The 25,269-nt window shown below is 39.8% G+C and overlaps 1 protein-coding gene across 2 annotated transcripts in view; it reads right to left on the bottom strand.

Annotated features, from left to right (window-relative positions):
• Positions 1–24,602, bottom strand: part of IL1RL1 (interleukin 1 receptor-like 1) — a 35,193-nt gene extending 10,591 nt beyond the window's left edge. The window contains exons 1-5 of one of the 2 annotated variants that reach the window (XM_011969575.1): positions 24,481–24,602; positions 3,190–3,401; positions 2,451–2,661; positions 1,221–1,395; positions 665–827 (exon numbers count right to left, since the gene is read on the bottom strand). In XM_011969575.1, the coding sequence (XP_011824965.1) occupies positions 665–827; positions 1,221–1,395; positions 2,451–2,661; positions 3,190–3,250 (610 nt within the window). In that variant the 5' untranslated portion in view covers positions 3,251–3,401; positions 24,481–24,602. The remainder of the gene's footprint in view (positions 1–664; positions 828–1,220; positions 1,396–2,450; positions 2,662–3,189; positions 3,402–24,480) is intronic. The other variant, XM_011969576.1, reaches the window with a different exon arrangement.
• Between the last annotated feature and the right edge of the window lie 667 nt (positions 24,603–25,269).

A 25,269-nucleotide genomic window follows, 5' to 3' on the forward strand; every position in this document is an offset into this window, starting at 1 on the left:
AGGAGACCCCAGTTATTTACAGATTGATAAGCTATGATCGTGAAGTCTTTCCCTTAAATAGGCTTTTATAAAATTTAAGACAACTTAGAAAACACATTTTTAGAATGAAGTGAACTACTCAAGGCCACTGATGATATTGAAAGTATTTTGCAAACATGGATTAAAATCCACGCAATAACATTTATGTACACCATAGTATCGCATCATAAAGCCTCTCATTAAACTTTGAATCCAGTGAGTATTACTAAAGAGTAAATTCTTCTCTTTTTAATTTGCAGAAACTCTGAAACCAAACTAGGAAAAAAAAAAAAAGTTGGTTTTGCTCTCCAAAATTTGAATGGCAAATTTTGTATTGCCATTCAAAAAAAGTAAGTTAAGTTAGAATTCAGACTGCTTTATCTTTGAAAAATTAAGTCACAAAAAAAGAATCAAGAATAGATGTGGCTTTGAATTAGTAATGTAATTCCCCCTGAAATTTCTTAAATCTTGATAGTGCGTTCAGAAAATCTCTTTGCGTCATAGTTCAGAATGTATAAGATAAGATGGAGCAGGAGGAAGTAGGGGGAGGAGGGTGAAGCACAAGAAACCCAACCAGAAGGGCACAACTGTTCCCACTTTGACTTCTTTCCAGTAGTATTCTACCTCATTAATGTTGGTAGCTCACCCTTGACCGTGAAGGACCTGGTCGCCGTCACACTATAATTGGCTCCATTTTCATTGTGTATAAATTTACAGGTATAATCACCTGCATCATCAGTCACCACATTATCAATGACCAAAAATGACTTGTGCGCCTTGTACCTTGATCCTTGAAGAGCCTGACAATTCTGAAATGAGAAATTTCATTTCCTTTTCAGTAATTCTTCACTTTTGTTTATTTATTTATTGACAGAATCTTTGTTGCCCAGGCTGGAGTGAGTGGTGCAATCTGGGCTCACTGTAACCTGTGCCCTCTGGGTTCAAGTGATTTTCGTACCTCAGCCTCCCAAGCAGCTGGGATTACAGGTGTGTGCCACCATGCCCAGCTAATTTTTATATTTTTAGTAGAGATGGAGTTTCTTCATGTTGGCCAGGCTGGTCTCGAACTCCTGGCCTCAAGTGATCTGCCTGCCTTGGCCTCCCCAAGTGCTGGGATTGGAGGCGTGAGCCACTGTGCCTGGCCACTTGTGTCTATTTTAATTGTGTAATTTTCATCTATTTCCTTCCAAATTTCCTCTTACCTTAAACCACTCAAGAGGTGCTGTCCAATTGTAGAGGTCAATTGTAGGACAGTAAATTTTGGAATTTTTTTCTGATCCAGATACGGTTGAATACATCAAATAATCTGGAACGTTGCAATCTGGTTGTTTTTTATATATGGTGACATTCGCATATCCAGTCCTATTGAATGTGGGACTATTAAAATAAATCCGAAAATTAAGAGTCACTTAGCATTGTGAAATAACTTAACCTAAATTTAGCCTTTACTTAATACTGCTTTTCTTCTTAAAAACCATCAATATACATAATGGGTATTTTCTTATTTAAAAATAAACATGAAAATCTAGAGTTTAACTACTTTTTTGTTACATTTGAGCTAAAAACATAGCCCCCATAGTAGCCCTAACAATGACTTCTTTGCCATTTATTCATATACTACATCTGCTGTAACGCTATAATCCCAGTGTAATAAAGATAACCACTATTTATTGAGAGTTTATTATGTACCAGTAACAATGTTGAGCACTTTTCCCCATTACCTTAGTTTATTTTCACAGCAATGCTTTGAGATGAATTCTATTATTACATTATATGCATTTTACAGAGAAGGAAACTAAAGGGCGGAGAAGTAACTTGCTGACATCGCACAGTTAACTAGTGGCAGAGCATGAATTTGACAGTTGTCTGGCCTCAGACCTAGGCCCTTAACTAATACATCCTGCCTTTTGATGTCGTTCATTTGACATTTTGTGTGTGCCAAATACAATCACAAAATCGAAACATTTAACAATTTGTGAACAAGAGTAATTTTTAGGCACACAATCTCATCAGCCTTCTGTGGCTTAACTTGGAGGTTCAAAGCATTGGTCATTGCCCCTTTTCACCTACTAGAGGCCCCCTGAGATGGAAAACATCCAGATTACTATTTTCTGCTCTAGTTTGTTCTTAATTCCAGCCAAATGTAAGCAATTGCTCTCAGTTATCTTGGTCACTAGGAAAGCTAGGTTTTTCTCTCAGTTAGCTACAAATTAATCCCTGCAACTGTAAATCCAAATAGCTCAAAATGAGCTAGACCTCAACCTGATAGTATTCCTAGAAGTTTACCCAAATCACTTTTATTCAAATCACTTTATAAATTTAACTGTTCCAGAAAAGACTAGGGAAGGAATGAAAGCAAGGGCACCTCAGGCAATCAACCATTCAAGAAAGGGGAGCAGGGTGAAAGAAGATGGGAGCTCTCCGCATAATACCTTCTGACAATGCAGGTATAAATACCGGAATCAGCAACTTCAGCTGGTAGAAACTTAAGAAGTTGGCCTGAGGCAAACACACGATTTCTTTCCTGGGTGGGAATACTTTTGTTTGTTTGTGAGTAATACCAATCCACGATGTAACTAGGTTTTCCTTTTCTAGGACATCTCACAATTAAAGCCTCATTTTCCAGGCCCCACGATTGTTTACCTGCAAATAAAAGATATAAAGACGATCCTGAAATGATCAAATGAGAAGATCGTAATTCCTAGCCTCTCAATATTTGCTTCCAGGATTAAATTTAGAAGCCAGTCATATACTGTGATACTTTGGGAAAGAATAAGTAACTGATTAAGATCTCTTATGAAATGCTAATGAGTTAATTTGGAGCTAAACCCCTCACAGTTCTCCGGTGGAAAAGCAGTCATACCTATCTAAACAAACTTTGTGTCAGTCAATAAACATCTACAACACTTCCCATGTGCAGGCACCATGTTACATTCTGCTGCATCTGAATATGTGAAGCCAAACTGATGATACATTCATTACAAAGAATTTCTTCTGAGAAATTTGTAATGAATAATGATCATACAAAAACAATATATTTTTCAGTTTACAATTCAACTGGAACAATTGGAAGCACGCTGCTTAAAACAAGGTGAATGTTCTTGAAATTATTTAATTATTTAATTATTTAATTTATAAAAATGTAAATTATAGTTAAAAGGCAATACTTACTAAACTTTGCTGCTGTGGAATACACGAGAATTGTGAGAATTGCTAAGATCCAAAGCCCCATTCTCTGTTTATCAATCAAGAGCAAGTGTTGGTAACTGGCTGTTGAGATTACTCCAGATGAGTCACTGGCATACGACAGTGAAGGTCACCACACGTGAGGCAGTTGATGACGCTCTCCAAGGCTGAGTTGGGAAGAGTAGCCTATATCTTAACTGAAAAATAAATTAGACAAAACCATAAACAGAATTTTTAACAGCCATGATTTTTACTTTCTCAGCACTACCCAGGAGAATGAATCGATCAACACATATTTCATTAAGTGCAAAGAGATATAACAGCAGGTTTCAGATATGCAGTATTGCACTTATTCCTATAGAAGTTTCAGGTCATATAGCTCTCACAATAATCATGCTATTTCACAATTATCATGCTACTTCACAGTTATATTTTACCAGTCTCATGAGAATGTCCCAAAATAAACTTAAGATAGGAAAGAATATGAGTTTCTATTTTTGAAACAAAACAAAACAAAACAAAAAAACATAAAATTCAGTAGATTTAGAAAATACATTGTATCTTATGAAACCACAGACATCCACACAGGCTGGTGGCAGCATGCTCACAAAAATAACTCACAAACAGACACGTGTGCAAGTAGTCATCACAAAGCAACTTAGGAGTAGCAAAGTCAGAACTAGACTAAAGCATTAGCCAAGCAATTGTCCTATGCTCAACCCCAAACCCTCAAACTTTTGTTCCTGACTCAGCTTGTTCCCAGGAGTCACCAAAGGCTTTCTAAGAATAGTTGAAGGTCTGTGAATAATAATAAATACATTTATTTTTTCTTTCAGAAAAATAATCATTTACTTTCTTACTTCTTTTCTTAAAATATAAGGGGAGGAATAGAAGCAACATAGAAATTTACAAACATAAAGATAAACACAATCATGAATGATGAAGACTTTTTTATTACAAATTTTAGATAACTAATTGATGCTTACCCAAACTGAAAGACAGAGGGGATGAACTTGGAGTCAGTGACGGAGCTAAGAATAGTTTCCAGTCTATGTAGCTCCCTCCTCCTAGACTACTCACTCTCTTCTATTTTAAAGCAGAGACACTCCACCCATCCTGAAATTTGATTTGTGGTCAAATCTATGACTTGTTCAAAAATGCTGATGCATCACGTCCTAAGAATTCTTGATGTTGACAAATAAATATTTAAACATAAAAACAACATTGAGTAATCCCTTGACAGGAAATAATTGAATGATTTCCTCCTATTTTAGCATCAGTTTCTCAGGCTGAATAATAAATAATGCTTATTGCCTGTGCCCCGATATTAGGACACTTTCAGTTCTAAACGGTCTTGACACGGGGCCTGGAGGCTGCCTTTCCAGATATTCCTTGACACCTCATTTAGCAGACACCACTCAGGAAAGCTCCGTCAGCCTTGGCAGCATTGGTGCCAGGAGTTTCGAAAGCAAAGGGTGGGGAGAGGCAATGCAAAGTAAGCAGCACTTTCTGGAACTTAGAAATTCTCTGTCTAGGGTCCAGAATGTGACGCCATCCCATCCCAAAACAGATTTCAGCTCCTTGGATTTAAGTCCCAGTAGGGCTCTCTGCCTGGATGAAGAAAAACAAAAAAAAGGAAGTTTTTCTAGAGTGCAGAGAAAGAGAAGGAAGCTGTGACTAAGAAGCTTCCCTCAAGTGGAATGACAAAGGAAACCATAACCCTCAACTCTTGGGCTCCAGGTAAAACAAACTTCAAAAGCAAAATTTGATTTTAGCTATGCATAGTTGCGATGACCCTAACATGAGTAAACTCAACCTACGTTTATGAGTCATCACATCTCAGAAGGATTCAGGAACTAATTCCAGACCAATATAATAATATAATGATAATAACTAACCTTTCTTTAGAATGTCCTCTATGCCAGACACAGTCTAAGTGATTTACATGTATTAATTCCTTCATTCTCACACTCACCCAATGAGGCAGGCGCTATTATGATGATGCCCATTTTACAGACAAGGACACTGAGGCACAGAAAGATTAAGCAACTTGCCCACGTCGCTTCACATTAAGAGTTGAAGTCAGAATCCGAACCCAAGAAGGCTGGCTCTGAAGACCAGACTAATCACAGAATCCAACTGCCACTGCTTGTGGAAGGTTAAGAAAGGAGGAGCTGCAAAAGGGAGAGTTCTCAGTACATTTTTTGAGCCAGTGTCTTTGCTCCCCACGGGGGCTGGGCCCACTCTTGAATCGCTTATCTGTCAGGGGTTTAGTCAGCCTTTTGGCATGTGGAGTGGCTCTGAGAGGAAGAGATACAGAGTCCTTTGACCGCTGGGAGAGGAGATTAACCATGAGATGTTCACTGTAAATTAGAGGAATTAGGTCTGCACATTGTTATTCTTGACCTACTTGTGGAAGTCCATTTCATCAGGATCTTATTGCAATTGGGGCATGAGATCACAGCCAGGAGCCAGCGAGTTTGCAACGGTGCCTGCGATTGCCCAAGTGCTGCGTAGGGTTTGTTCAATAAAATAACACAAACTAGGAATTGTTTTACATTTGATATCCCAAAACATCTTTTTAAAACATGTATTAAGTTTGAGCATTCATTCTTAAACTAGGCCACGTGAGCACTGGTTTCTCAGTTTAGAAAATAAAGCTTCCATCAATTTTAACATCATGATGAAATTCTGCAGGAGTATTTATTAAAGTTGAACTATTCCTGTAAAACAATTCAGTTGTTCATTTGACAATTCAGACTTTTCGTTCAAAGTGCAATACTGAGTGGTACTTATCATCAACATCACTCAAATTTTATAGATAAAAATAAAAACCCAAGGATAAGACTGGTAAAGTAATTTGACTAAGTTCACCCAGTTGCGGCTGGGGTTGAAACAAGACTTGCTGAACTTCAAAGCCAAGGTTTTCTTTACCCCTAATGTCAACTAAAAAAGAGAACATTCTCTATGCCAGAGATTAGAGTGGTAAAGCTTTTCTTTTTATAATTGGGACTGGGTTATTAAAATAAGCTAGTCTATACTTTCTTCTTTGAAAAGAACTAAATCATTTTGGCTTCTCACTATTCAGGCACCACCCAACATAACAGAGAGTAGTTTATACCAACTTCAGACAAACTGGAAAAAGGCAAGCTCTTCTAATAAACGAATAAAGCAAGGCATTTTAAGCACTCATACATTTCTGCCAACTTAATCAGAAACAGTATCTGCTTGTTTCTCTGAAAAATATCTACTTTTTAAAGACTTCTCATAACTACTATCCCTTTTCAGATTAATTTCATAGAATCTAACCTCATTGAACTAGATTTTTCTTTTTTTCTTTTTTTTTTTTTTTTTGTTGAGGCGGAGTCTCGCTTTGTCGCCCAGGCTGGAGTGCAGTGGCCGGATCTCAGCTCACTGCAAGCTCCGCCTCCTGGGTTTACGCCATTCTCCTGCCTCAGCCTCCCGAGTAGCTGGGACTACAGGCGCCCGCCACCTCGCCCGGCTAGTCTTTTGTATTTTTTAGTAGAGACAGGGTTTCACCGAGTTAGCCAGGATGGTCTCGATCTCCTGACCTCGTGATCCACCCGTCTCGGCCTCCTAAAGTGCTGGGATTACAGGCTTGAGCCACCGCGCCCGGCTTGAACTAGATTTTTCTTAATTTTGTTACAGTTTTGAAATCTTATATGTGTCTGTTTATAATCTACTTCACTGACATATCCACTAAAAAAAAAAAACAAAAAACAAAAGAACAAACAAAACTTTATGTTTTGAGGGCAACAACTAGCTGCTGGCTTATGGAATGTGACACTCAAATACTTCCAAACTTAGAAGGCATCTTTCAAGACTTCTTCATTTGACTTAGCAGATATCACACTGAAATGTAACATGCAAATGTCCTAACACATTCCAAAGCTGGCCAGGTGTGGCCTGCTCTTACTGTAAACCGGTGTCAAAAGACAGAGAACTTGGTTACATTAATCTTGTATGAATTTCAGTGAGTCAGGCTCGCACTGAGTGACTCTCACTATAAGCCAGAAATGGATTTTTCCCCTTCATTTCATTAGAGGACACCTGGGTACCATTTTTATTCTGTTTTTCTTTTAATTATTTTTTTCTTGATGAAAATGTTTGCAGGACCCGCAGCGGATGGGGCAGAACCAGCATGGCCCTAAACGGCCTGGCCTGGGCCTCTGGAGAATGTGCTGGACCCCCAAGCTTTATTAGCTGCGGTGCCTTGAGTAAAGTGCTTGCCTCTGGGATCCCTTCTTGCCCACACTCTAAACTCGAGGCCCACTCAAGCCTCCACTCCTTCCCTCCAAACTCCTTCCTGCTTCACCCAATCCTCCCCTCCAAAACCCAGAAGACCCGTCTGAATGGCTATTACTAAAAACTCAAAAAACAGCAGATGTTGGGATGGATGTGGAGAAAAGGGAATGCTTATACATTGTTGCTGAGAATGTCAGTTAGTTCAATCTCTATGGAAAACTGTATGAAGGTTTCTCAATGAACCAAAAATAAAACTACCATTCACCCCAGAAATCTCACTACTTTTCTAAGGAAAAGAAATCATTATATAAAAAAGACACCTCTCCACCACTACTAGTATGTTCACTGCAGCGCTGTTCACAATAGGAAAGTCATGGAACCAACTTAAGTGTCCATCAATGGTTGACTAAAGAAAATGTGGTACCTATGCACCAAGGATTACTGTGCAGCCATAAAAAGAATGAGATTATGTCCTTTGCCACATGGATGGAGTTGGAGACCATTATTTTCAGTGAACCAGTTAAGAAACAGAAAACCAAACACCACATGTTCTTACTCATATATGGGAGCTAAACCATGGGTACACATGGACATAAGGTGGAAATAAGAGACACTGAGGACTCCAAAAGTAGGGAGGGTAGGGAGTGATGAATGAAAAATTACCTCCTGGGTACAATATTCACTAATTGGGTAAGACCAATCCCCAATAGTATGCAATATACCTTTGTAACAAACAAGTACATATACCCTAGAATCTAAAATTTTAAAAAACAAACAAACAACAACAAAAAGAAAAAAACAGAAGAAACCAGCATATATTCAAGGAACAAGTGGAATTTACAAAAGCTTCATGTCTCCAGAACAGAACTTCTGATCTCCTCCAGCCTCCTTGCCTCCCTTGCCCCAAAGAAAAGTCAGTGTCTCCCATTGCCTTCTAATCGCAATGATGATAACTCCATGCTGAATGTTGGCTCAGACCAAGACTCCATTTATTATTGACTCTTCTCTTCCTCACATATTGGAAATGCAATCCATCAGGACAACTTATGGTTTCATCTTCAAAGCACATCCTACCTGCCATTACATCTCTCCATTCTCATGGCCACCATCCTTGTCCAATCCACCATGGTCTCTCACTTGGATTTTAATAACTGCTTCTAAATTGCTGTCCCTGCTTCCAGTTGTACCCTCTTAAGTCTATTCCTAAAACAGATACTCTGGAGATTCTGTTAGAACCTAGGTCAAATCAAGGAGGCCTCCAAATTCTTCCATCTCACCCAGAGGAAAAGCCAACGTCTTTACAGAAGTAGGGAGGTCGCACACGATGGAACACCACCAATCACCTCTCTGACCCCTCCCCTCCAACCCCATATCCTCGTTGCTGTTCCTTGAAGGCACTAGGCACACGTTGTTCCTTCCGCCTGGACAGCTTCTTCCCATTACCCACCTCCTCCAAGAGCTAACTAACCTCCTCCAAGTGGGCACTCAGACTGTACATTCTCAATGAGACTTAGCTAGACTACTCAATTTTCTGTTCTTTTTTTTTGCTTCTGATTTTTAAAAATTGTGCTGAAATTAACATAACATAAAATTAACTATTTTAAAGTGCACAATTTAGTGACATTTGGTACATTCACAGTGTGGTACAACCACTGACTTTATCTACTTTCAAAACATTTTCACCATCCCCGAGTATAACCCCACACCCATTAACATGAAGTCCCCATTCTCCCTCTTCTACCACAAACCCATAGCCACCACCAATCTACTTTCTGACTCTATGGATTTATCTATTCTGAATATTTCCTATAAATGGAATCACTCAATAAGTGCCCTTTGTGACTGCCTTATTTCACTTAGCATAATCTTTCCAAGGTTTGTTCATATTGTAGCATGGGTCTGTACTTTATTGCTTCTAATGATTGAATTATATTCCACTGCGTGTACCTACCACACTTTGTTTATCCATTCATCCGTTGACGGGCATCTGGGTTGCTTCTAGCTATTGACTATTTTGAATAATACTGCTATTAGTGTCCAAGTATTTGTTTGAGTTCCTGACCAATCAATTTTTAATTACAATGTCTTCTCTCCCATTCCCCATCTCCTTAACCTGCTCCAATCTTTTTCTAAGGCATTCATCACTGTCTAACATTCTAATTATGCATCATGTTTATTGTTTTCTGTTTTATCTATTGGAATATGACCTCCAGAAGGCAAGATTATTTTTGTGAGTTTTGTCTATTGATATAGCTCACATGCCTGGAAGAGCACAAAGTAGGTGCTCAGAGATGTTTATTTATTATTATTATTTCTGAGGCAAGGTCTCACTCTGTCGCCCAGGCTGGAATGCAGTGGTGCGATCATGGCTTACTGCAGCCTCCATCTCCCAGGCTCAGGTGATCCTCCCACCTCAGCCTCCAGAGTAGCTGGGACTACATGCACGCATCACCATGCCCAGCTAATTTTTGTATTTTTCATAGAGACAGGGTTTCACCATATTGCCCAGGTTGGTCTCAAACATCTGGGCTCAAGAGATCCACCCACTCTGACCTCCCAAAGTGTTGGGATTACAGGCCTGAGTCACCATGCCCAATCTCAGAAATATTTATTGAATGAACCAGTGCAGATGACCAGGGGATGTAATTTGGGATCCAAAAAATAAAGCTTTTATATATGGATCTGAACAAGAGCAGTCTAAATTTTACCATGCTCTTACATCTCTACCCTGAATATCCATCTTATTCCTTTTATCTCATCGGAAGATGAGACCTGAGTCACCCTTGGGAGGTCCCACGGGAACTCCTGGGCCAAGGAGAGATGGAGCATAGAGAGCTAGAAGAAGCTCTGTGGACTGCAGACACACAGGAAAAAGAAATGGGCTGTGGCCATGTGAAAAACAGCCAACAGTCTTAACAGTTTGCACATATGAAATGACTAAATCATCATTAAGATCCCTTCAAGACTAATATTTTAGACCACTGTGTAATTTCAAATTAATTCCACAGACCTTACTGCTGTGGTCTGCGTTTGTCACCCTTTATTTAGTTCATGTGCATCTTCTTTTGTCCTGAGGTCAGGGTAACCTTATTCTCCCAGCAGCAGAATCAGCTTCTAAAGCTTCTATGGAAATCTAAAATCTGCATGGAAAAATTAAAGTACTGGAAATACCCAAGACATGGTTAAAGAATAAGAACAAAGTCAGATAACTTACACAATCTGACCTTAAGACTTAATATAAAAGCTACCATAGGGAAAACAGTGTGGTATGGGCATAAGGGCAGACATATTGATTAAAGAAGAGAGAGTCCAGAAGTAGACTCAAAAATATACAGTAAATTAATGTTTGATTAAAATGCCAACATAAGTTTATGGTGAAAAACACTGCCTTCAACACATAATGATGGAAAAATTGACTGTCTATATGAAAAAGCTCTACCTTACATTATACACAAAAATAAAATAAAAATGGATTGTATTACATAATAGAAAATCTTAAACCTGAAGTAGGAACATATTTTTTAAATGGATACAAAAATCACTAATCATGAAAGAAAAATAAATCATAGCTTGGACTTTATTAAAATTAGAAACTTTTCTTCTTCAAAGACATCATTAGAACTTGAATAGACTAAGCCACAGACTCAGACAAAATACTCATAATTTGCACATCAGATAAAAGACTTGTACCTATACTTCATAAATAACTCTTACAAATTCATATGAAAAAGATAAAATAACCCAATTTTTAAAATAAGGAAAAGACTTGAACTGATATTTCACAAAAGAAAATATATCAATGTTCAATAAGCACAGGACCAAGTGCTCAAAGTTACTAGTTATTAGATAAATGTAAACAATTAAAATCACAATGAGATTCTATTTCATAGCTAATAAAAATGTCTGACAATATCAAATTTTGGCAAGGATGTGGCGCACCTAGAACTCTCATGCATCACTGATAGGAGTGTAAAATGATACAATGGACATAGTTTGGCAGTTTCTGATTATATGCCTGCATTACGCTCCAGAAATTCTCCTTCTGGGGATTTACCTAAGAGAAGTAAAAACTTATGCACACAAAAAGACTTGTACACAAATGTTCATACCAGTTCGATTCATATAGCCAAATACTGGAAATAATGCCAATGACCATCAGCACATATATGGCTAAACTATTCTATATTCATACAAAGGAACACTACTCAGCAAAAAACAAACAAACAAACAAACAAAAAAAAAACACTGATTCACAAAATATAAATGAATCTTAGAAACATACTGAATGAAAGAACCCAGTTTTAAAAGAATGCATGCTATATGGTCCCATTTATATAATGTTCCCAAACTGCAAGGCCAGTGAGTGGGTACTTAGAATGGAAGACGAAGGGTGGCAATTACTTACAAAAGAGTATGAGAGAGATGTGTGGAATGTGTCAATTGAGATGATGGTTTCAGAGGTGCCATGTGTGGATATTTGTACCCTCCTCACCTCATGTTGAAACAGATCCCCAATATTGAAGGTGAGGCTTAAGGGGGAGTGTTTGGGTCATGAGGGTGGATCCCTCATGAATAGATTAATTCCCTTCCTCAATCCCCTCCCTTGGTAGTAAGTGAGTACTCACTCTATTAATTTCCATGGGAACTGGCTGTTAAAAAGAACTTGGCACTCCCCCACCCCTTGCTGCTTCTCTCCCATGTGATCTCTGCACATGCCAGCTCCCCTTAACCTTCCACCAGGATTGGAAGCAACCTGAGGTCCTCATCAGATGCAGATGCCCAGTCTTGAACTTTGCAGCCATTAAAATCATGAGCCAAATAAACTTTTTCTTAATAAATTACCCAGCCTCAGGTATTACTTTATAGCAATACAAAACAAAGACAATAGAGTATACATGTATCAAAACTTATTGAACTTTACACTTAAAAATGTGTGTATTTTAGTGTATATAAATTATATACACTATATATATATATATATATATATTTTTTTTTTTTTTTTTGAGACGGAGTCTCGCTCTGTCACCCAGGCTGGAGTGCAGTGGCCGGATCTCAGCTCACTGCAAGCTCCGCCTCCCGGGTTCACGCCATTCTCCTGCCTCAGCCTCCGGAGTAGCTGGGACTACAGGCGCCCGCCACCTCGCCCGGCTAGTTTTTTGTATTTTTTAGTAGAGACGGGGTTTCACCGTGTTAGCCAGGATGGTCTCAATCTCCTGACCTCGTGATCCGCCCGTCTCGGCCTCCCAAAGTGCTGGGATTACTGGCTTGAGCCACCGCGCCCGGCCTACACTATATATATATATTAAAAACCTAACAGAAAGTTAAAGAACATCTACAGTATGACTCAATAACTTCCCCCCTTACCCAAGAGAATTAACAAACATATCCACAAAACACTTGTAAAAGAATATTCGTAAATGCCATATTCATAATACCAAAAATTAAAAATAATCCAAATGTCTAACAACAGGAGAATGGATCCTCATTTTTTTAATGTAAACTACTCAGCAATGAAAAGGAAGGAAATAGTGATATAATCACAGGATGACTCTCAAAAACAGCATGTTCTGTAACTCTGAGTTTGTTTCAAAACAAAAAAAATAATAAAGTCTTGCTCCCGAAAAAGTATGTTAAGCAGAAGAAACTAAACACAGAAGACTACATATTGTATATCATACTAAAGGAAGCCCAACAATAGGGAAATTATAATCTATCATGCTGGAAACCAGAGAGTATGTGGAAATTTGATTGGAAAGGGGTGAGGGCAACTCTCTGCGAAGAAGAAATGCTGTTCTGTGCTGTAGGGATAATTATATGGATGATGATACATGGTGGATATGATTGCCGAATCTCATTCAACTGAATATGTAAGACTGATGCTTTTAATTGAATATTAGTTGTTTCTCAAAGTAAAAGAGTAGAAAATCATATTCTCCCATTATGTAATAGGAAGAGCACTGTATTGAAGTCGGGAGACCCAGATTCATTTCTGGGGTCTGTCACAACATGATAAATCTCCACTGGAGGCCTTGCCAATATTTTATCATCAAGCTCCTCATAATAAGCCAGCTGTAGAGGAAATGGTTCCTTTTCAAAAATTATTCATAGGACAAGTTGTCCTGTGAATAATTCTGGTTTTGATCATTTTTCCCTCAAAACCTTTAGCTAAGTTTCCCCTCTCAATTTGTTTCCATTTTTTCCATGTAAGATTAAGGGCAATGGGACAGGCAACACAAAAGCATGAAGGACAGCCAGAAGGACAGCACCGTGGAATGTGAGCAGCTGAAGGCCTGAAGAGCAAAGACTGAGGTTTCCCAAAGAAGAAGGAATTCTGCCTCAAGACTGCAACACAGAAATCCCGCCTGAAATTCCAACTGGCTACCCTATGGAATTCAGAGTCAAGACTACAACACCAACTCTTATCTGAATTTCCGGTCTGCCAGCCTGCCTTGTATCCTTTAGATTGCCAAGCCCCACAATCTCATGAGTCAATTCCTTAAAATAGACAGAGTATAGATAGATTAGGTAGATACATAGATAGATAATCTCCTACTAGTTCTGTTTCTCTGGAGAACTCTAAGACAGCACGTACCAATGACAAGACTAATCAGACTAGTTGTTTGACTTTGGACTGTTATAAATGTAATTATAGTGAACCACACAATAATTTTTTACCTTGACCACTTAAGAATGATTTAATTTTCCTCTTAATCTCCATCATCTCAAATTTATTATGTATTGCTGATATTTCTGTGAAACAATTTCACTTGTGTTTTCTACAATTTCCTTTGTTTGGAAGATTTATGATTCCTTGGTGATTTTGATAGGTTTGAGAGAGAGACTGGGTCATCTACCACCACTGTGCTTCCTCCAGTAAATTCATGTTTGCAGCCTTAAATGTAGATGCATCAAGTAATTATTCAGACCATAAAATATCAGGAGGGTCGGGGGCAGTGGCTATTGACTCATCAGTGGTAAGGATGTCAGTGTTCTAACATCTAACATGGCTGCACATACGGACACTGCATCAACTGGGCTTAGAAAAGCAAATACTGAACCCAGACAACCAGTTGTTCTGCATCAACTGAGCTTAGAAAAGCAGAATACTGAACCTAGACAACCAGTGAGGGTTGTTCTGTTCATGCCAATCACTGCTCCTGTTGCTAGGGATACAGCAATGCACCACACAGAACAAAGGGAAACAAAAAAACACCTGCCCTTGTGGAATTTATGTCCTACAGGAGAAGGACAGCAAGTAACATAAAGAAATAAAAATAGTTATAAAAGATTTTAAAGTGTGATCCACTTAAGGAGAAAAATACAGCAGAAGGAGAGCAATTTTAGGCCAGATGACCTGGGAAGGCCAACTAGGAAGGAGACATTTAATAAACAGCCCAGGTTGAAGGGGCAGGCAGCATTAAAGCCCTGTCATGGAGACAAGCCCAGTGTGTCCAAGGGTCAGCTGGGAAGCCATGTGGCCCAAAGGGCATAAAGAACTCCACAGCAGTGAGAGCTGATTGGAGAGGGGTAGAGACTAGATTGCGAGTGAGTCACCCTGAGCACCTTGGCTTTTATTCAGTGTGATGACGACCACTGGAGTGTTTCAAGCTGAGGAGTGACATGACCTCTAACTCGACGTAGGTATTAAACACTGTGAGTGTGAAAATACTCTTAAGAATGACAAGGGATGAGGTATCCGGGTGAGACAGAGACGGTGGCTACGACCAGGGCAGGGAAGTGCAGGTGGTGAGACGTGGTTGGGATGCAGATAGATTTTGAGGGTAGAACTAGTAGGACTTCTTAAAATATCGGGGGAAACCAGCCCCCGATAATTCAACGTAGCTTCTTTTCTATTTCCCCTAAGTGTCGGCTGGTCTGAGAAATAAAGGGAAAGAGGAGTACAAAGAGAGAAATTTTAAAGCTGCGTGTCCAAGGTAGACATTACATGTCGGCAGGTTCAGTGATGCCCCCTGAGCTGTAAAACCAGCAAGTTTTTATTAGCAATTTTCAAAGCAGAAGGAGTGTACAAATAGGGTGTGGGTCACAGAGATCACATGCTTCACGGGCAATAAAATATCACAAGGCAAGTGGGCAGGGCAAGGTCACAAGGCCAGGGTGAAACTAGAATTACTAATGAGGTTCCCGGTCTCGCTGTGCATGCATTGTCATTGATAAACATCTTAGCAGGGTTCAAGAGCAGAGAATTGGTCTGACTAGAATTCACCAGGCTGGAATTTCCTAATCCTAGCAAGCCTGCGGGGACTGCAGGAGGCCAGGGCATGTTTCATCCCTTATCTGCAACTGCATAAGGCAGACACCCCCAGAGTGGCCATTTTAGAGGATGCCCTGGGAATGCATTCATTTCCCGGGACTGTTAATTATTAATATTCCTTACTGGGGAAAGAATTCAGCAATATTTCTCTTATCCGTTTTTGTTAATAAGAGAAATATGGCTCTGTTCTGCCCAGCCCACAGGCAGCCAGATTTTAAGGTTATCTCCCTTGTTCCCTGAAAATCACTGTTAACCTATTCTTAAGGTGCCCAGATTTCATATTGTTCAAACACACATGCTTTACAAACAATTTGTGCAGTGAACACAATTATCACAGGGTCCTGAGGCGACATACATCCTCAGCTTATGAAGATGATGGGATTAAGAGATTAAAGACAGGCATAGGAAATTATAAGAGAAATGATTGAGGAAGCCATAAATGTCCATGAAATCTTCACAATTTATGTTCTTCTTCTGTCACAGTTTCAACAGGTCCCTCCATTTAGGGTCCCTGACTTTCCGCAACATTGATGGACAGGATATGAGAGCAGTCAAGAGAGGTTTGGGGCCCTGAGTAACTGGTCAAATAGGGTTGCTAGTTAATGAATGAGGAAATGGTAGGTGGTGTAGGTTTTAGAGTAGGATTACACTAGTTTTGGCCATATTCAGCTTGACACCGCATTAGACACAAAACTGGAGATGTGACCTCATCGGTAGGATGAATATTTGCTTCTGAAATTTAGGAGACATATTGGGCTAGAGATATAAATTTGGGATATGTCAGTGTATAAATGAAATTAAACCCATGAGACCAGGTGAGATCTTCAAAAGAGTGGAAGTAGCTAGGCCATGAGGGCACAATAAAGCAACTTCTGATTTTCACTGTAAAACATCCCAGAGAATAAGTGTTCATCCTTCCCTGAAGGACGAATTTGCATCTCTACGTCCAACACTGAAGACGTGGTGAGCATCTGGCATGAAGTGACCCTGAGTTCTGACCCAGGTCAGCTGCACTGCCCCCATCAGCTTAAAGATGACACTGGGGTAAACACAAACCAAAGCTGTGTGAGAAGGCATTGTAGAGGCACCAAACATGTTTTTGCTTTTTTCCCCACCATGGGGTAAAAGAAAATAATTCAGGACAAAACCTAACCCACGGATATTTAGACATTTTTGCTTTGAAGGTCTTCTTATAGTTTATTAAAAGGTAACAGAAAGAGAATAAAGAAAAGTTTTTTTAAAAAAATGCAAAAGAAAGGGCTGGGCATGATGGTTCACACCAGTAATCCCAGCACTTTGGGAGGCTGAGATGGGAGGACTGCTGGAGCCCAGGAGTTCAAGATTAGCCTGGGCAACATAGTAAGTCCCCATCTCTACAAAAAATTTAAAAATTAGTCTGGCATGGTGGCACATGCCTGTGGTCCCAGCTGCTTGGGAGGCTGAGGCAAGAGGATCACTTGAGCCTGGGAGGTCAAGGCTGCAATGAGCCATGATCATGTCACTGCACTCTAGCCTGGATGACAGAGTGAGATCTTGTCTCAAAAAAAAATAAAAGAAAGATAAAAAAGATACTGATGATGCACCCCAAAATTCTATAAGGGCAGAAATCCAGCCTTATGGCCTGCTGGATCACTATAAGCACCTAGCATACTAACTGACACTGAGTCGGTGGTTAATAAATACTTGGTAATTGTTTGAAAAACACAACTCATAAATCCACACCTACATGTACATTTTATCCCCTGATCAAATGTATTTAAGTGTGAAGGCTAATATTTACTTTTCATTTTGTTGCATCCCCCTTTCTTTTCTGTTTCTCTTCTGTGACTGCACTGCATAACAGTTGTTCTCATTGACAATATTTGTATCTAAAAAAAATTGTTCCATCAAAGCATATTTGTTAAGAGAAAGAGTTGAATCCTAGCTAGCAGAGGCAGTTGGTTACTCATCACTAGCAAAGGGGAGGGAGATATATTTGTGATTATACAGCATTTGTGTTTTCAAAATGTGTCCTATGGACAGTCACTTCAGGATATTTTAATTGACTTCTCAGTAAAAAAAAAAAAAAAAAAGTGTAAGAAATGTACAGCCAAACACATTGAAATAAGTTCTATTCCCAAAGGACCTTTGAAACCTTTTAATAAGCAGATATTTCTAACCACCAGGAAGATATAGCCTGCTGAGTTTTCTGAGCTGATTTACTTAATTTTTAACTCTTTTATCTTAGAATCTCTTGTTTGTTTTGTTTTGTTTGTTTGTTTTGCAATAACATTATAGAATTTGAATCCACTTTGGAAACATTGTATTGTTTCTTTAAATTTCAATTTTGTTAATAATTAGTTTAAATTATGATGTCTTTATGCTGTTGTCAATATCACCAATTACCACCATGTTGCTTAGGAATCCTCAGTCCTGCATCTTCCCCTTACCTTGAGCTATAAGCAGCCTCTGTCAAAGTGGCACAATTCCTCCAACATCTTTCTTCAGGACCCACAAGCTACTGCTTCACATCTCCTCTTCTCTCCACCACCTCAAGTTTCAGTCCTTGAGGCACTTTTCTTTTCTGTCCACACTCGCTCCCCAAATTATGTCATCCAGTTAACTGGTTTGAAACACCATCTCTATACTGATTACACTCTTGCAGTTACACCTGCCATCCACACTTTTCCTCTGAACTTCAGGTTCACATGTCCACCTGCTGACTCAACGTCTTCACTTGTCTATATTCCAGACATTACAAAACTAACCTGACCAAGAATGAACCCCTTTTCTTCCTCCCAAAATCTGTTCTTCCAACCATCCTTTTCATCTTGGTTGAGGGCAACGTCATCTTTTTTCAGCTGCACAGATCAAAATCCTTGGAGGCGTCCTTATACCTCTCTTTCTCTGGCACATCACTCTCAAGTCACCAGTAAGTCCCAGTGAACCTACTTTCCAAATACAGCCAGAACTCAGCCATGTGAGCACTTCTCATGGCCATCTCTGCTGATCCAAGCCACCACCATTGCACTGGTCCTTCCCTTGTCCCCTGTAATTGATTTGCAAAACAGAAGCCAGAGTGATCCTTTCAAATTACTCTTCTCCTCATACCTCTGCTTTACCCAACAAAAGCCAAATTGCTTGCAGTGAACAAGAAGACCCTCTAGGGGTCTGCCACCCCTCACCTCTCTAATTTACATCCTGCTACAACCCAATCTTAACTCCACAACACGTGCACTTTTGTCTTTCCTGTTGCTTGGCCTCCCGAGCCTGTTCCCACCTCAAGGTGTTGCACCAACTGTTTACCCTCTCTTGCATTTTCTTCCTCCAGGTGTCTGTGTGATTCACTCCCTCACTTTCTTAATGAGGTCTGTTCTCCCCAACCCTTTGACCAACTAATCCTGTGCTCCCAATCTTCCTAACTCTGCTTGATTTTTTTTCCTCCATGGCATTTATAACTTGCAACACACTGAACACCTGACTTAAACATCATGTATATTTCCTGTTTTGTTCATTTATGTTTCCCCTCGGAGATCCTCAATAAATACATATTGAATTAAAAATAAATGAATGGTCTATGGTTGAGTTTATATGAGGATCAAGTTTCTCTCTAAATTTATGTTTACTGAAATCAAATCCTTTTTTAAATTTTTATAATAGATACGAGAAAATTTTTATAATAAGTTAAAAATCTATGAAGTAATTTACATACTGAGTTTGTTCTCATTTTATGTGAAAAAAAATCACAAAATTGTATTTACTCATCAACTACCACTTTGTAAAGCTATACATGGGAGAAAGTCTAATAGGGAACATAGAACATTAATCAGCTTTGTTGTATTAAAGAAGTGAGTTGATGAATTACATTTTTTATTATTCTTAAACTACCTGTAAGAGTGTAATATTGTTTGGGTAATTACAGTGCATTTTAAAATGTATTTTGCTGAAACATTTTAATTTTAAAGAAATTGCTCTGATTTTAAAATACTGACCTTATAAGCAGCTAAGTGTACATGAAAACATCATTCAATGGAAAATAATAAAAGAAGACATGGAAATAATACAAGTACTGAGAGAGTTGTACAATTTCAGAATGCTTTGAATCAATCAAATTTCTAAGTTGATCCATCATTATACTGGAAGTTTGACACTCAATCAGAATCAACTTTGCCAATTACAAAGAACTCTTCTTTGGAATTTTGGTTTCTAAGGGTCACACTTTTTGCAATATAATAGTTTGTCTCTTAAATAGTCTGTATCTACTATTAATAAATAGTAGCTGGGTATCCATATTATGTAACAGAAGGGAAATGAAATTGTACATTTTTTTAGGTAATTCTGGGAAATTTTTACATAATTTTAGATAAATCTCCTGGTAATTCTGAAATACCATTGTGGTTGAAAATGGGCTATATGGGAAGGTTTGATTACTTTAAAAAAAAAATTAAACTCCCACCTCTCTTCCAAGTTGCTGCAAGATGAAATGCTCCTTTCTTTATCTACCTTGTTCTCCCCTTCTCTGAAGAAGGAAATTCTACCATAGGGCCCAGGAACCTGAGCAACTGTGTTACTTATTTTAGATCCTTGGTCATTCTAGATTTTCTCGGGTTCAGGGAGAGAATATCTATGCCCACCAGATTACATAAAAAGTATGAGATGTGGTTTGGGAAATAGGATAAAGACTTATAAACTGGAATTCGGGATGTGGTTTATGGAAAGTCTTAAGGTAAATGAGCATATCTCAACTCAGGGACAGACAAGTCTTAGCAGCTCTCCTCTTATCAAACAAATCTTATTTCCATTTTCTTTCCATTTTTCTGTGCTCAAGACATGTTTAGCTAACTGTAGAGACATGCCAAAGACAATCAAATCCTTTTTTATGTGAATATCAGATTTAAGAATGCTTTCCTCATAAGGGTGAAACTAGAAATCAGAGGTGAGTGAATTAGCCCTGGATCTGACCCAGCGACCAGAGGCACAAACCATCACTGGCAGATTGAGATATGGGGAGGATGAAAGTGGCAGCAAACAGCCTGAAGACAAAGAAAATGGAAAAACCAAAAGGAGCCACGTTTACATTAGACCTCTAATTTCCTGAAAATACTCCCTTAATGAAAGTAGGAGCCAAATCCACTTTAAGTAATTCATTTGGTTGCTATGATTGAGGAATGTGTTAGTTTCAAAAATCTTAATGTAGATTATTTTTGAAAAGGTTGTTCACTTTGCATGGGGGCTAGTTTTCTAGATAATTCCTCTAAAGGGTGATTTTTCCGGTGTCTTCAGAGTTTGTGTGTACGTTTGTGATCTGGCACAGACTACTCAGGGAGCATAAAGCAGCTCAGATTTCCAGAAACCACTACTCAAGGAAAAAAGGCGAAATGAAAAGAAAGTAATTTTGAACATTACAACCCCAAATCAAACAAGGTTTTGCTCAAGAAGAAAAAAACGATGAGGGAATTCTTCACTAAAGTCTCGGTCTTTACCCATAAGTTCACTGTTCCTAAAGAGTCATGAAATCCAAGAAAACTTGTCCTCAACATGGGCATCAAGAGACTCTGATTTTCTTTATAGTTTGAGGTCTCTGCTCAGATGGTGAATCAAAGACATTCAGCTATAGTGTGGGGTTCTTTCAGCCAAGCTTGCAGCAAAAGGTACATGATATTTTCTGATCGTAACACCCCAGAGTGAAGAGGAATTACAGAAATGCTGACTGGTCCTGTGGGTGGACAGGGAGAGTGGAGATTGGGGAGGATGACTAGCAACCCCAGGGGCATCGACATCATCCCATTCCTTTTCCCCATGGCATACACCCCCATTCAGGGAGCCTCAGTTGGGTGGCAGTGGGGCTGAGAGGGCAGAGGCCCCATTACTCAATGACTCTGACCTCAGACACTCCATCACACTTTGACTGCAAGGCTCCCGAGAGGAAGGCATAGGATGTGTGGAATCCTCATTAGGGGAAAAATGTCAGACTGGCATTACCAAGGGAAAGCAAAGAGAGAAAGCAGGTAAACTGTAAGTCTGCCTTTCTTCATGGCCCAGGACACATAGCTCTTCTGAGCAAATAACTCACAGTCTTCTTGCACCCAACTATCACCAAACACCTGCAAGTTAGCTCACTACAACCTTGGCATTATCAGTACTGCACATAGCACCCTGGAGCCCAGGAACTATCCTATAAATATCCAGCAAGCCTTTGTTTCTTTGCAGTCAGCTCCTCTCTGGCTGTGCTGCCCGTTGCAACCTTGTAATGTATTTTCATACTTTCTCTAATAAATCTGCCTTTCTTTATCTACAACTGTCTTAGTAAATTATTTTACCCCTGTACCACCAGCCCAGATAGTTGTCGCTCACCTATGACAGGGAAGTATTCATTCCAATCATAGAATGAGCTCAAAATTGGCCCCTCATATCCATACTTATGTCATGTTTAACTAAGTTGTCACAGACAAAAGTGGTCTTAGATAGGATCTGCAGTTGTTGAAATTAAAGACTACCCACCCACCTGATAAGTTATCAAGTCTTCTCTAAATCTCAGTTACATCTTGGTGGACACCGTCTTTATTCTGTGTTTTTCCATTAGGACAGTATCCCCTTCTACCCAGGGCTCAGTCACACCCAACTCCAGAGCCAATCCCACAGACTCAGCCCAGCCACACACATGCCCAGGTTTAGTCTTGCTGTAGGGAGCCTGGGGCCCTCACCAGCGCTGGTTGGAAGTACAGGATTAGAGTCAGCAAGGACTTGGTTTCATCCCTACTTCACAGCACTATCATAAGAATGGCAGGATATGGTGTGTGGAAAGTGCTTGGCTCAGGGTCTAGCACATAGTCTCAGTAAATGTTGATTGCTGCTGCCGCTATGTTATTTCAAGTGTACTAAGGACAAATACAACCCAGACAAGTTGGAGCCATCCTACCCTTGGCCCACAATATTTTAAAGATGTTTCTGTCATCACCCCATTTCTCCATTCTCCTCTGTGTCTGAGCCAAGGCCTCAGCCTCTATTCAGAATCCAGATGCTCTGCCTAGCTAGCCCTTTCCCTTTTCTCTTGGAACTGGACTCTTGGTTCCTGTTAGATTTTTGTTCTAGGACCAGAGGGATCTTTTCCACCAACCTGTAGTAGGACCCTACTGCACATGCACGCACATGCGCGCACACACACACACACACACTCATGCAGACGCACATGCATACTCCCACAATGGTGGCATCGCCAGTGTTGGAAGACTCTTGCACTGTATCCCCCCAACCAGACTTCATTTGCCCTTAGACATGGATGTCAGCCTGGCTCAAAGTCATCACCGGAATCCCTGGGGGGCTCTCCTTTGCAGCTGTCTGCCTCTGCACTCTCAGAAAACCAGGAAGTATGGAGGGATGGGCAGAGAAATATAAACCCTTGTGATTATAGGACAAATATTTTAAAGGACATAGATGGAGAGAGTTCTCCTAGAGGAAAAACAGGTATCTGAAAACCGAAGACATTCCAGATACACTTGAGCTATGCAGCCACATCTCCAAACACAGAGGCACCCAAGTAGAAAAGTAACTTGGAATCAATCTCCTCATCTAAACAATGCATTCAAGAACAGAGAGAACCCCAGGTCCTGATGGGGATCCTATAACATTCACATCAGCAGTGCCAGCAGCCTATCTACAGGGCACAGAGATCAAAGTTCCCCAAGCGGGGAAGGAAAAAATTAAGGACAATGATGAGGTCTGACAACATTAAGTGCTGAGTGCTGTCGGAGTAATGCAGTAAACCCTTACACCCAGTTAACCTTCAGAAACTCTGATCATGATGTTAGTACTAATATGCTAGTTACCTCTTTGTAAGCAAGGAATCCAAGATTTAAAGACGTAGATGAGTTGCCTAATGTTATGTAACAAGTAAGTGTAAGAGCAGAGATTAAATGCAGATCTGCATTAGTCCAGAGCCTTCTGTCTCCAACACTATGCATGGAATAGCCAAAATGAGATAATCATGTCCATAATGGTATTCAGAAACAATGGCACATGAAGAGTTTGGCCTCAGAATCTGGCAGGAGAATGGTTATAGCCAGACAGAAATATGCCTCCCACTTTCTTATGCCTGGAAGAAATTATAAGGAAAAACTGACATTCAGTGGATAAGGCTTTGGGGGCCAGTTCTGCCATGTCGACCTCTGCAACCCTCTGTTGAGTAGCCTTCAGAGAAAACAAGAACGGAGCCACCAAGCAGAGGATCAAAGCAGGCAGCCGCAACAAACTTGATCTTACATCAGTCATTCACTCCCCACCCCTCCAGAAACAATGGCCCTCATTCAGGAGGGCCTTCTCATATCTGCATATCCACCCCCCTCATGTCCCTTCTCTATTTCCTTCTTGCAGATGGCTACGATCCTGCTTCCTCACCCCTTTGGTCAGCAGCTTCTTGCTTCATTAGTTTTGTTTTTTTCCTTCATCTCCATCTGAGTAGATTACACTGCTGGATTTTGTGGATTTCAGAAAGAATAACTACGGAATATGAGCACTCTATGTGTATACTGCAAAGCCCCCATCCTTTCTTACCTTCAACCACGTATTTTCCAACACATGAGACCAAAGTCCCGTATTACACAAATAAGATTTCAAGGGATTTCATCAATCTGTACCATGATTTTCCCATTGGTAATACTACTTTTCTCACAAGCAAAATTGATAACAGTGATTATTATTAACCTCAATTTTGTTCCCTTTGAGATAAAAGTACTTTTGAAAAACACCCCAAAGGCACTTACCCTCATTGGGTTGTACTTGAGTTCTTTCTTCCTCAACTGTTTGCGCACAGTCTCATAACTCGGGAAGCCAATTTCTCTAACAACTTTAGAGCTTTACTAAGTGCAACAGCCGCCCTCTATTTAAAAACCTCCCATTTGCTTTATCAGTTAAGAGACAGGAACCAGGTTACTGATAAGCTGAACCCGAAGATCACACTGTTAACAAATGTTAACTGCAGTTTTCACCACATTCTCCTCTACTTGAAAGATCTTTGATGAAGTTCTATTTCCAATTTTTACCTTATCTCTATAGATGGTTACATTTTGTCTTAACTATATTTTGCCTTCCTCGTGAGTGACTTTCTCAGCAAAACCTCCCCAACTCCATGTAGGTGGCAGGTCACTCATTTCCCTTAAAGCGAGCTGTGTAGTTGTAACTTCCCTATGGTCACATTTCTAAGAACAACAATGTCCATTTCTGCTGCAAGTTGTTTATTTGGTGTTTTTTTGTTTGTTTCTGTTTTTTTTGGCGGGGGGCGCTGAGCCTCTCTACGTCACCCAGGCTGGAGTGCAGTGGTGCAATATCAGCTCACTCTGCAGCAAGTTTTATAACTGATGCCTCACTGGCAATGTTTTTGAAAACTTTGACACATGTTGTGTGCTTAAGTGTACACCAGACTGTGTGTGCAGTAATTTGGTACATGCTATCCCATGCAATCCTCAGAAGCTAACAGGAGCCTCAGAGAGGCGAATTACATTACCCAAGGTAGCAGCCAGTACAAGGGAAATCCCGGATCCAAAGTGTCTATA

The sequence above is a fragment of the Mandrillus leucophaeus genome, unplaced genomic scaffold (genome assembly GCF_000951045.1).
Source record: "Mandrillus leucophaeus isolate KB7577 unplaced genomic scaffold, Mleu.le_1.0 Scaffold9, whole genome shotgun sequence".
NCBI lineage: Eukaryota > Metazoa > Chordata > Mammalia > Primates > Cercopithecidae > Mandrillus > Mandrillus leucophaeus.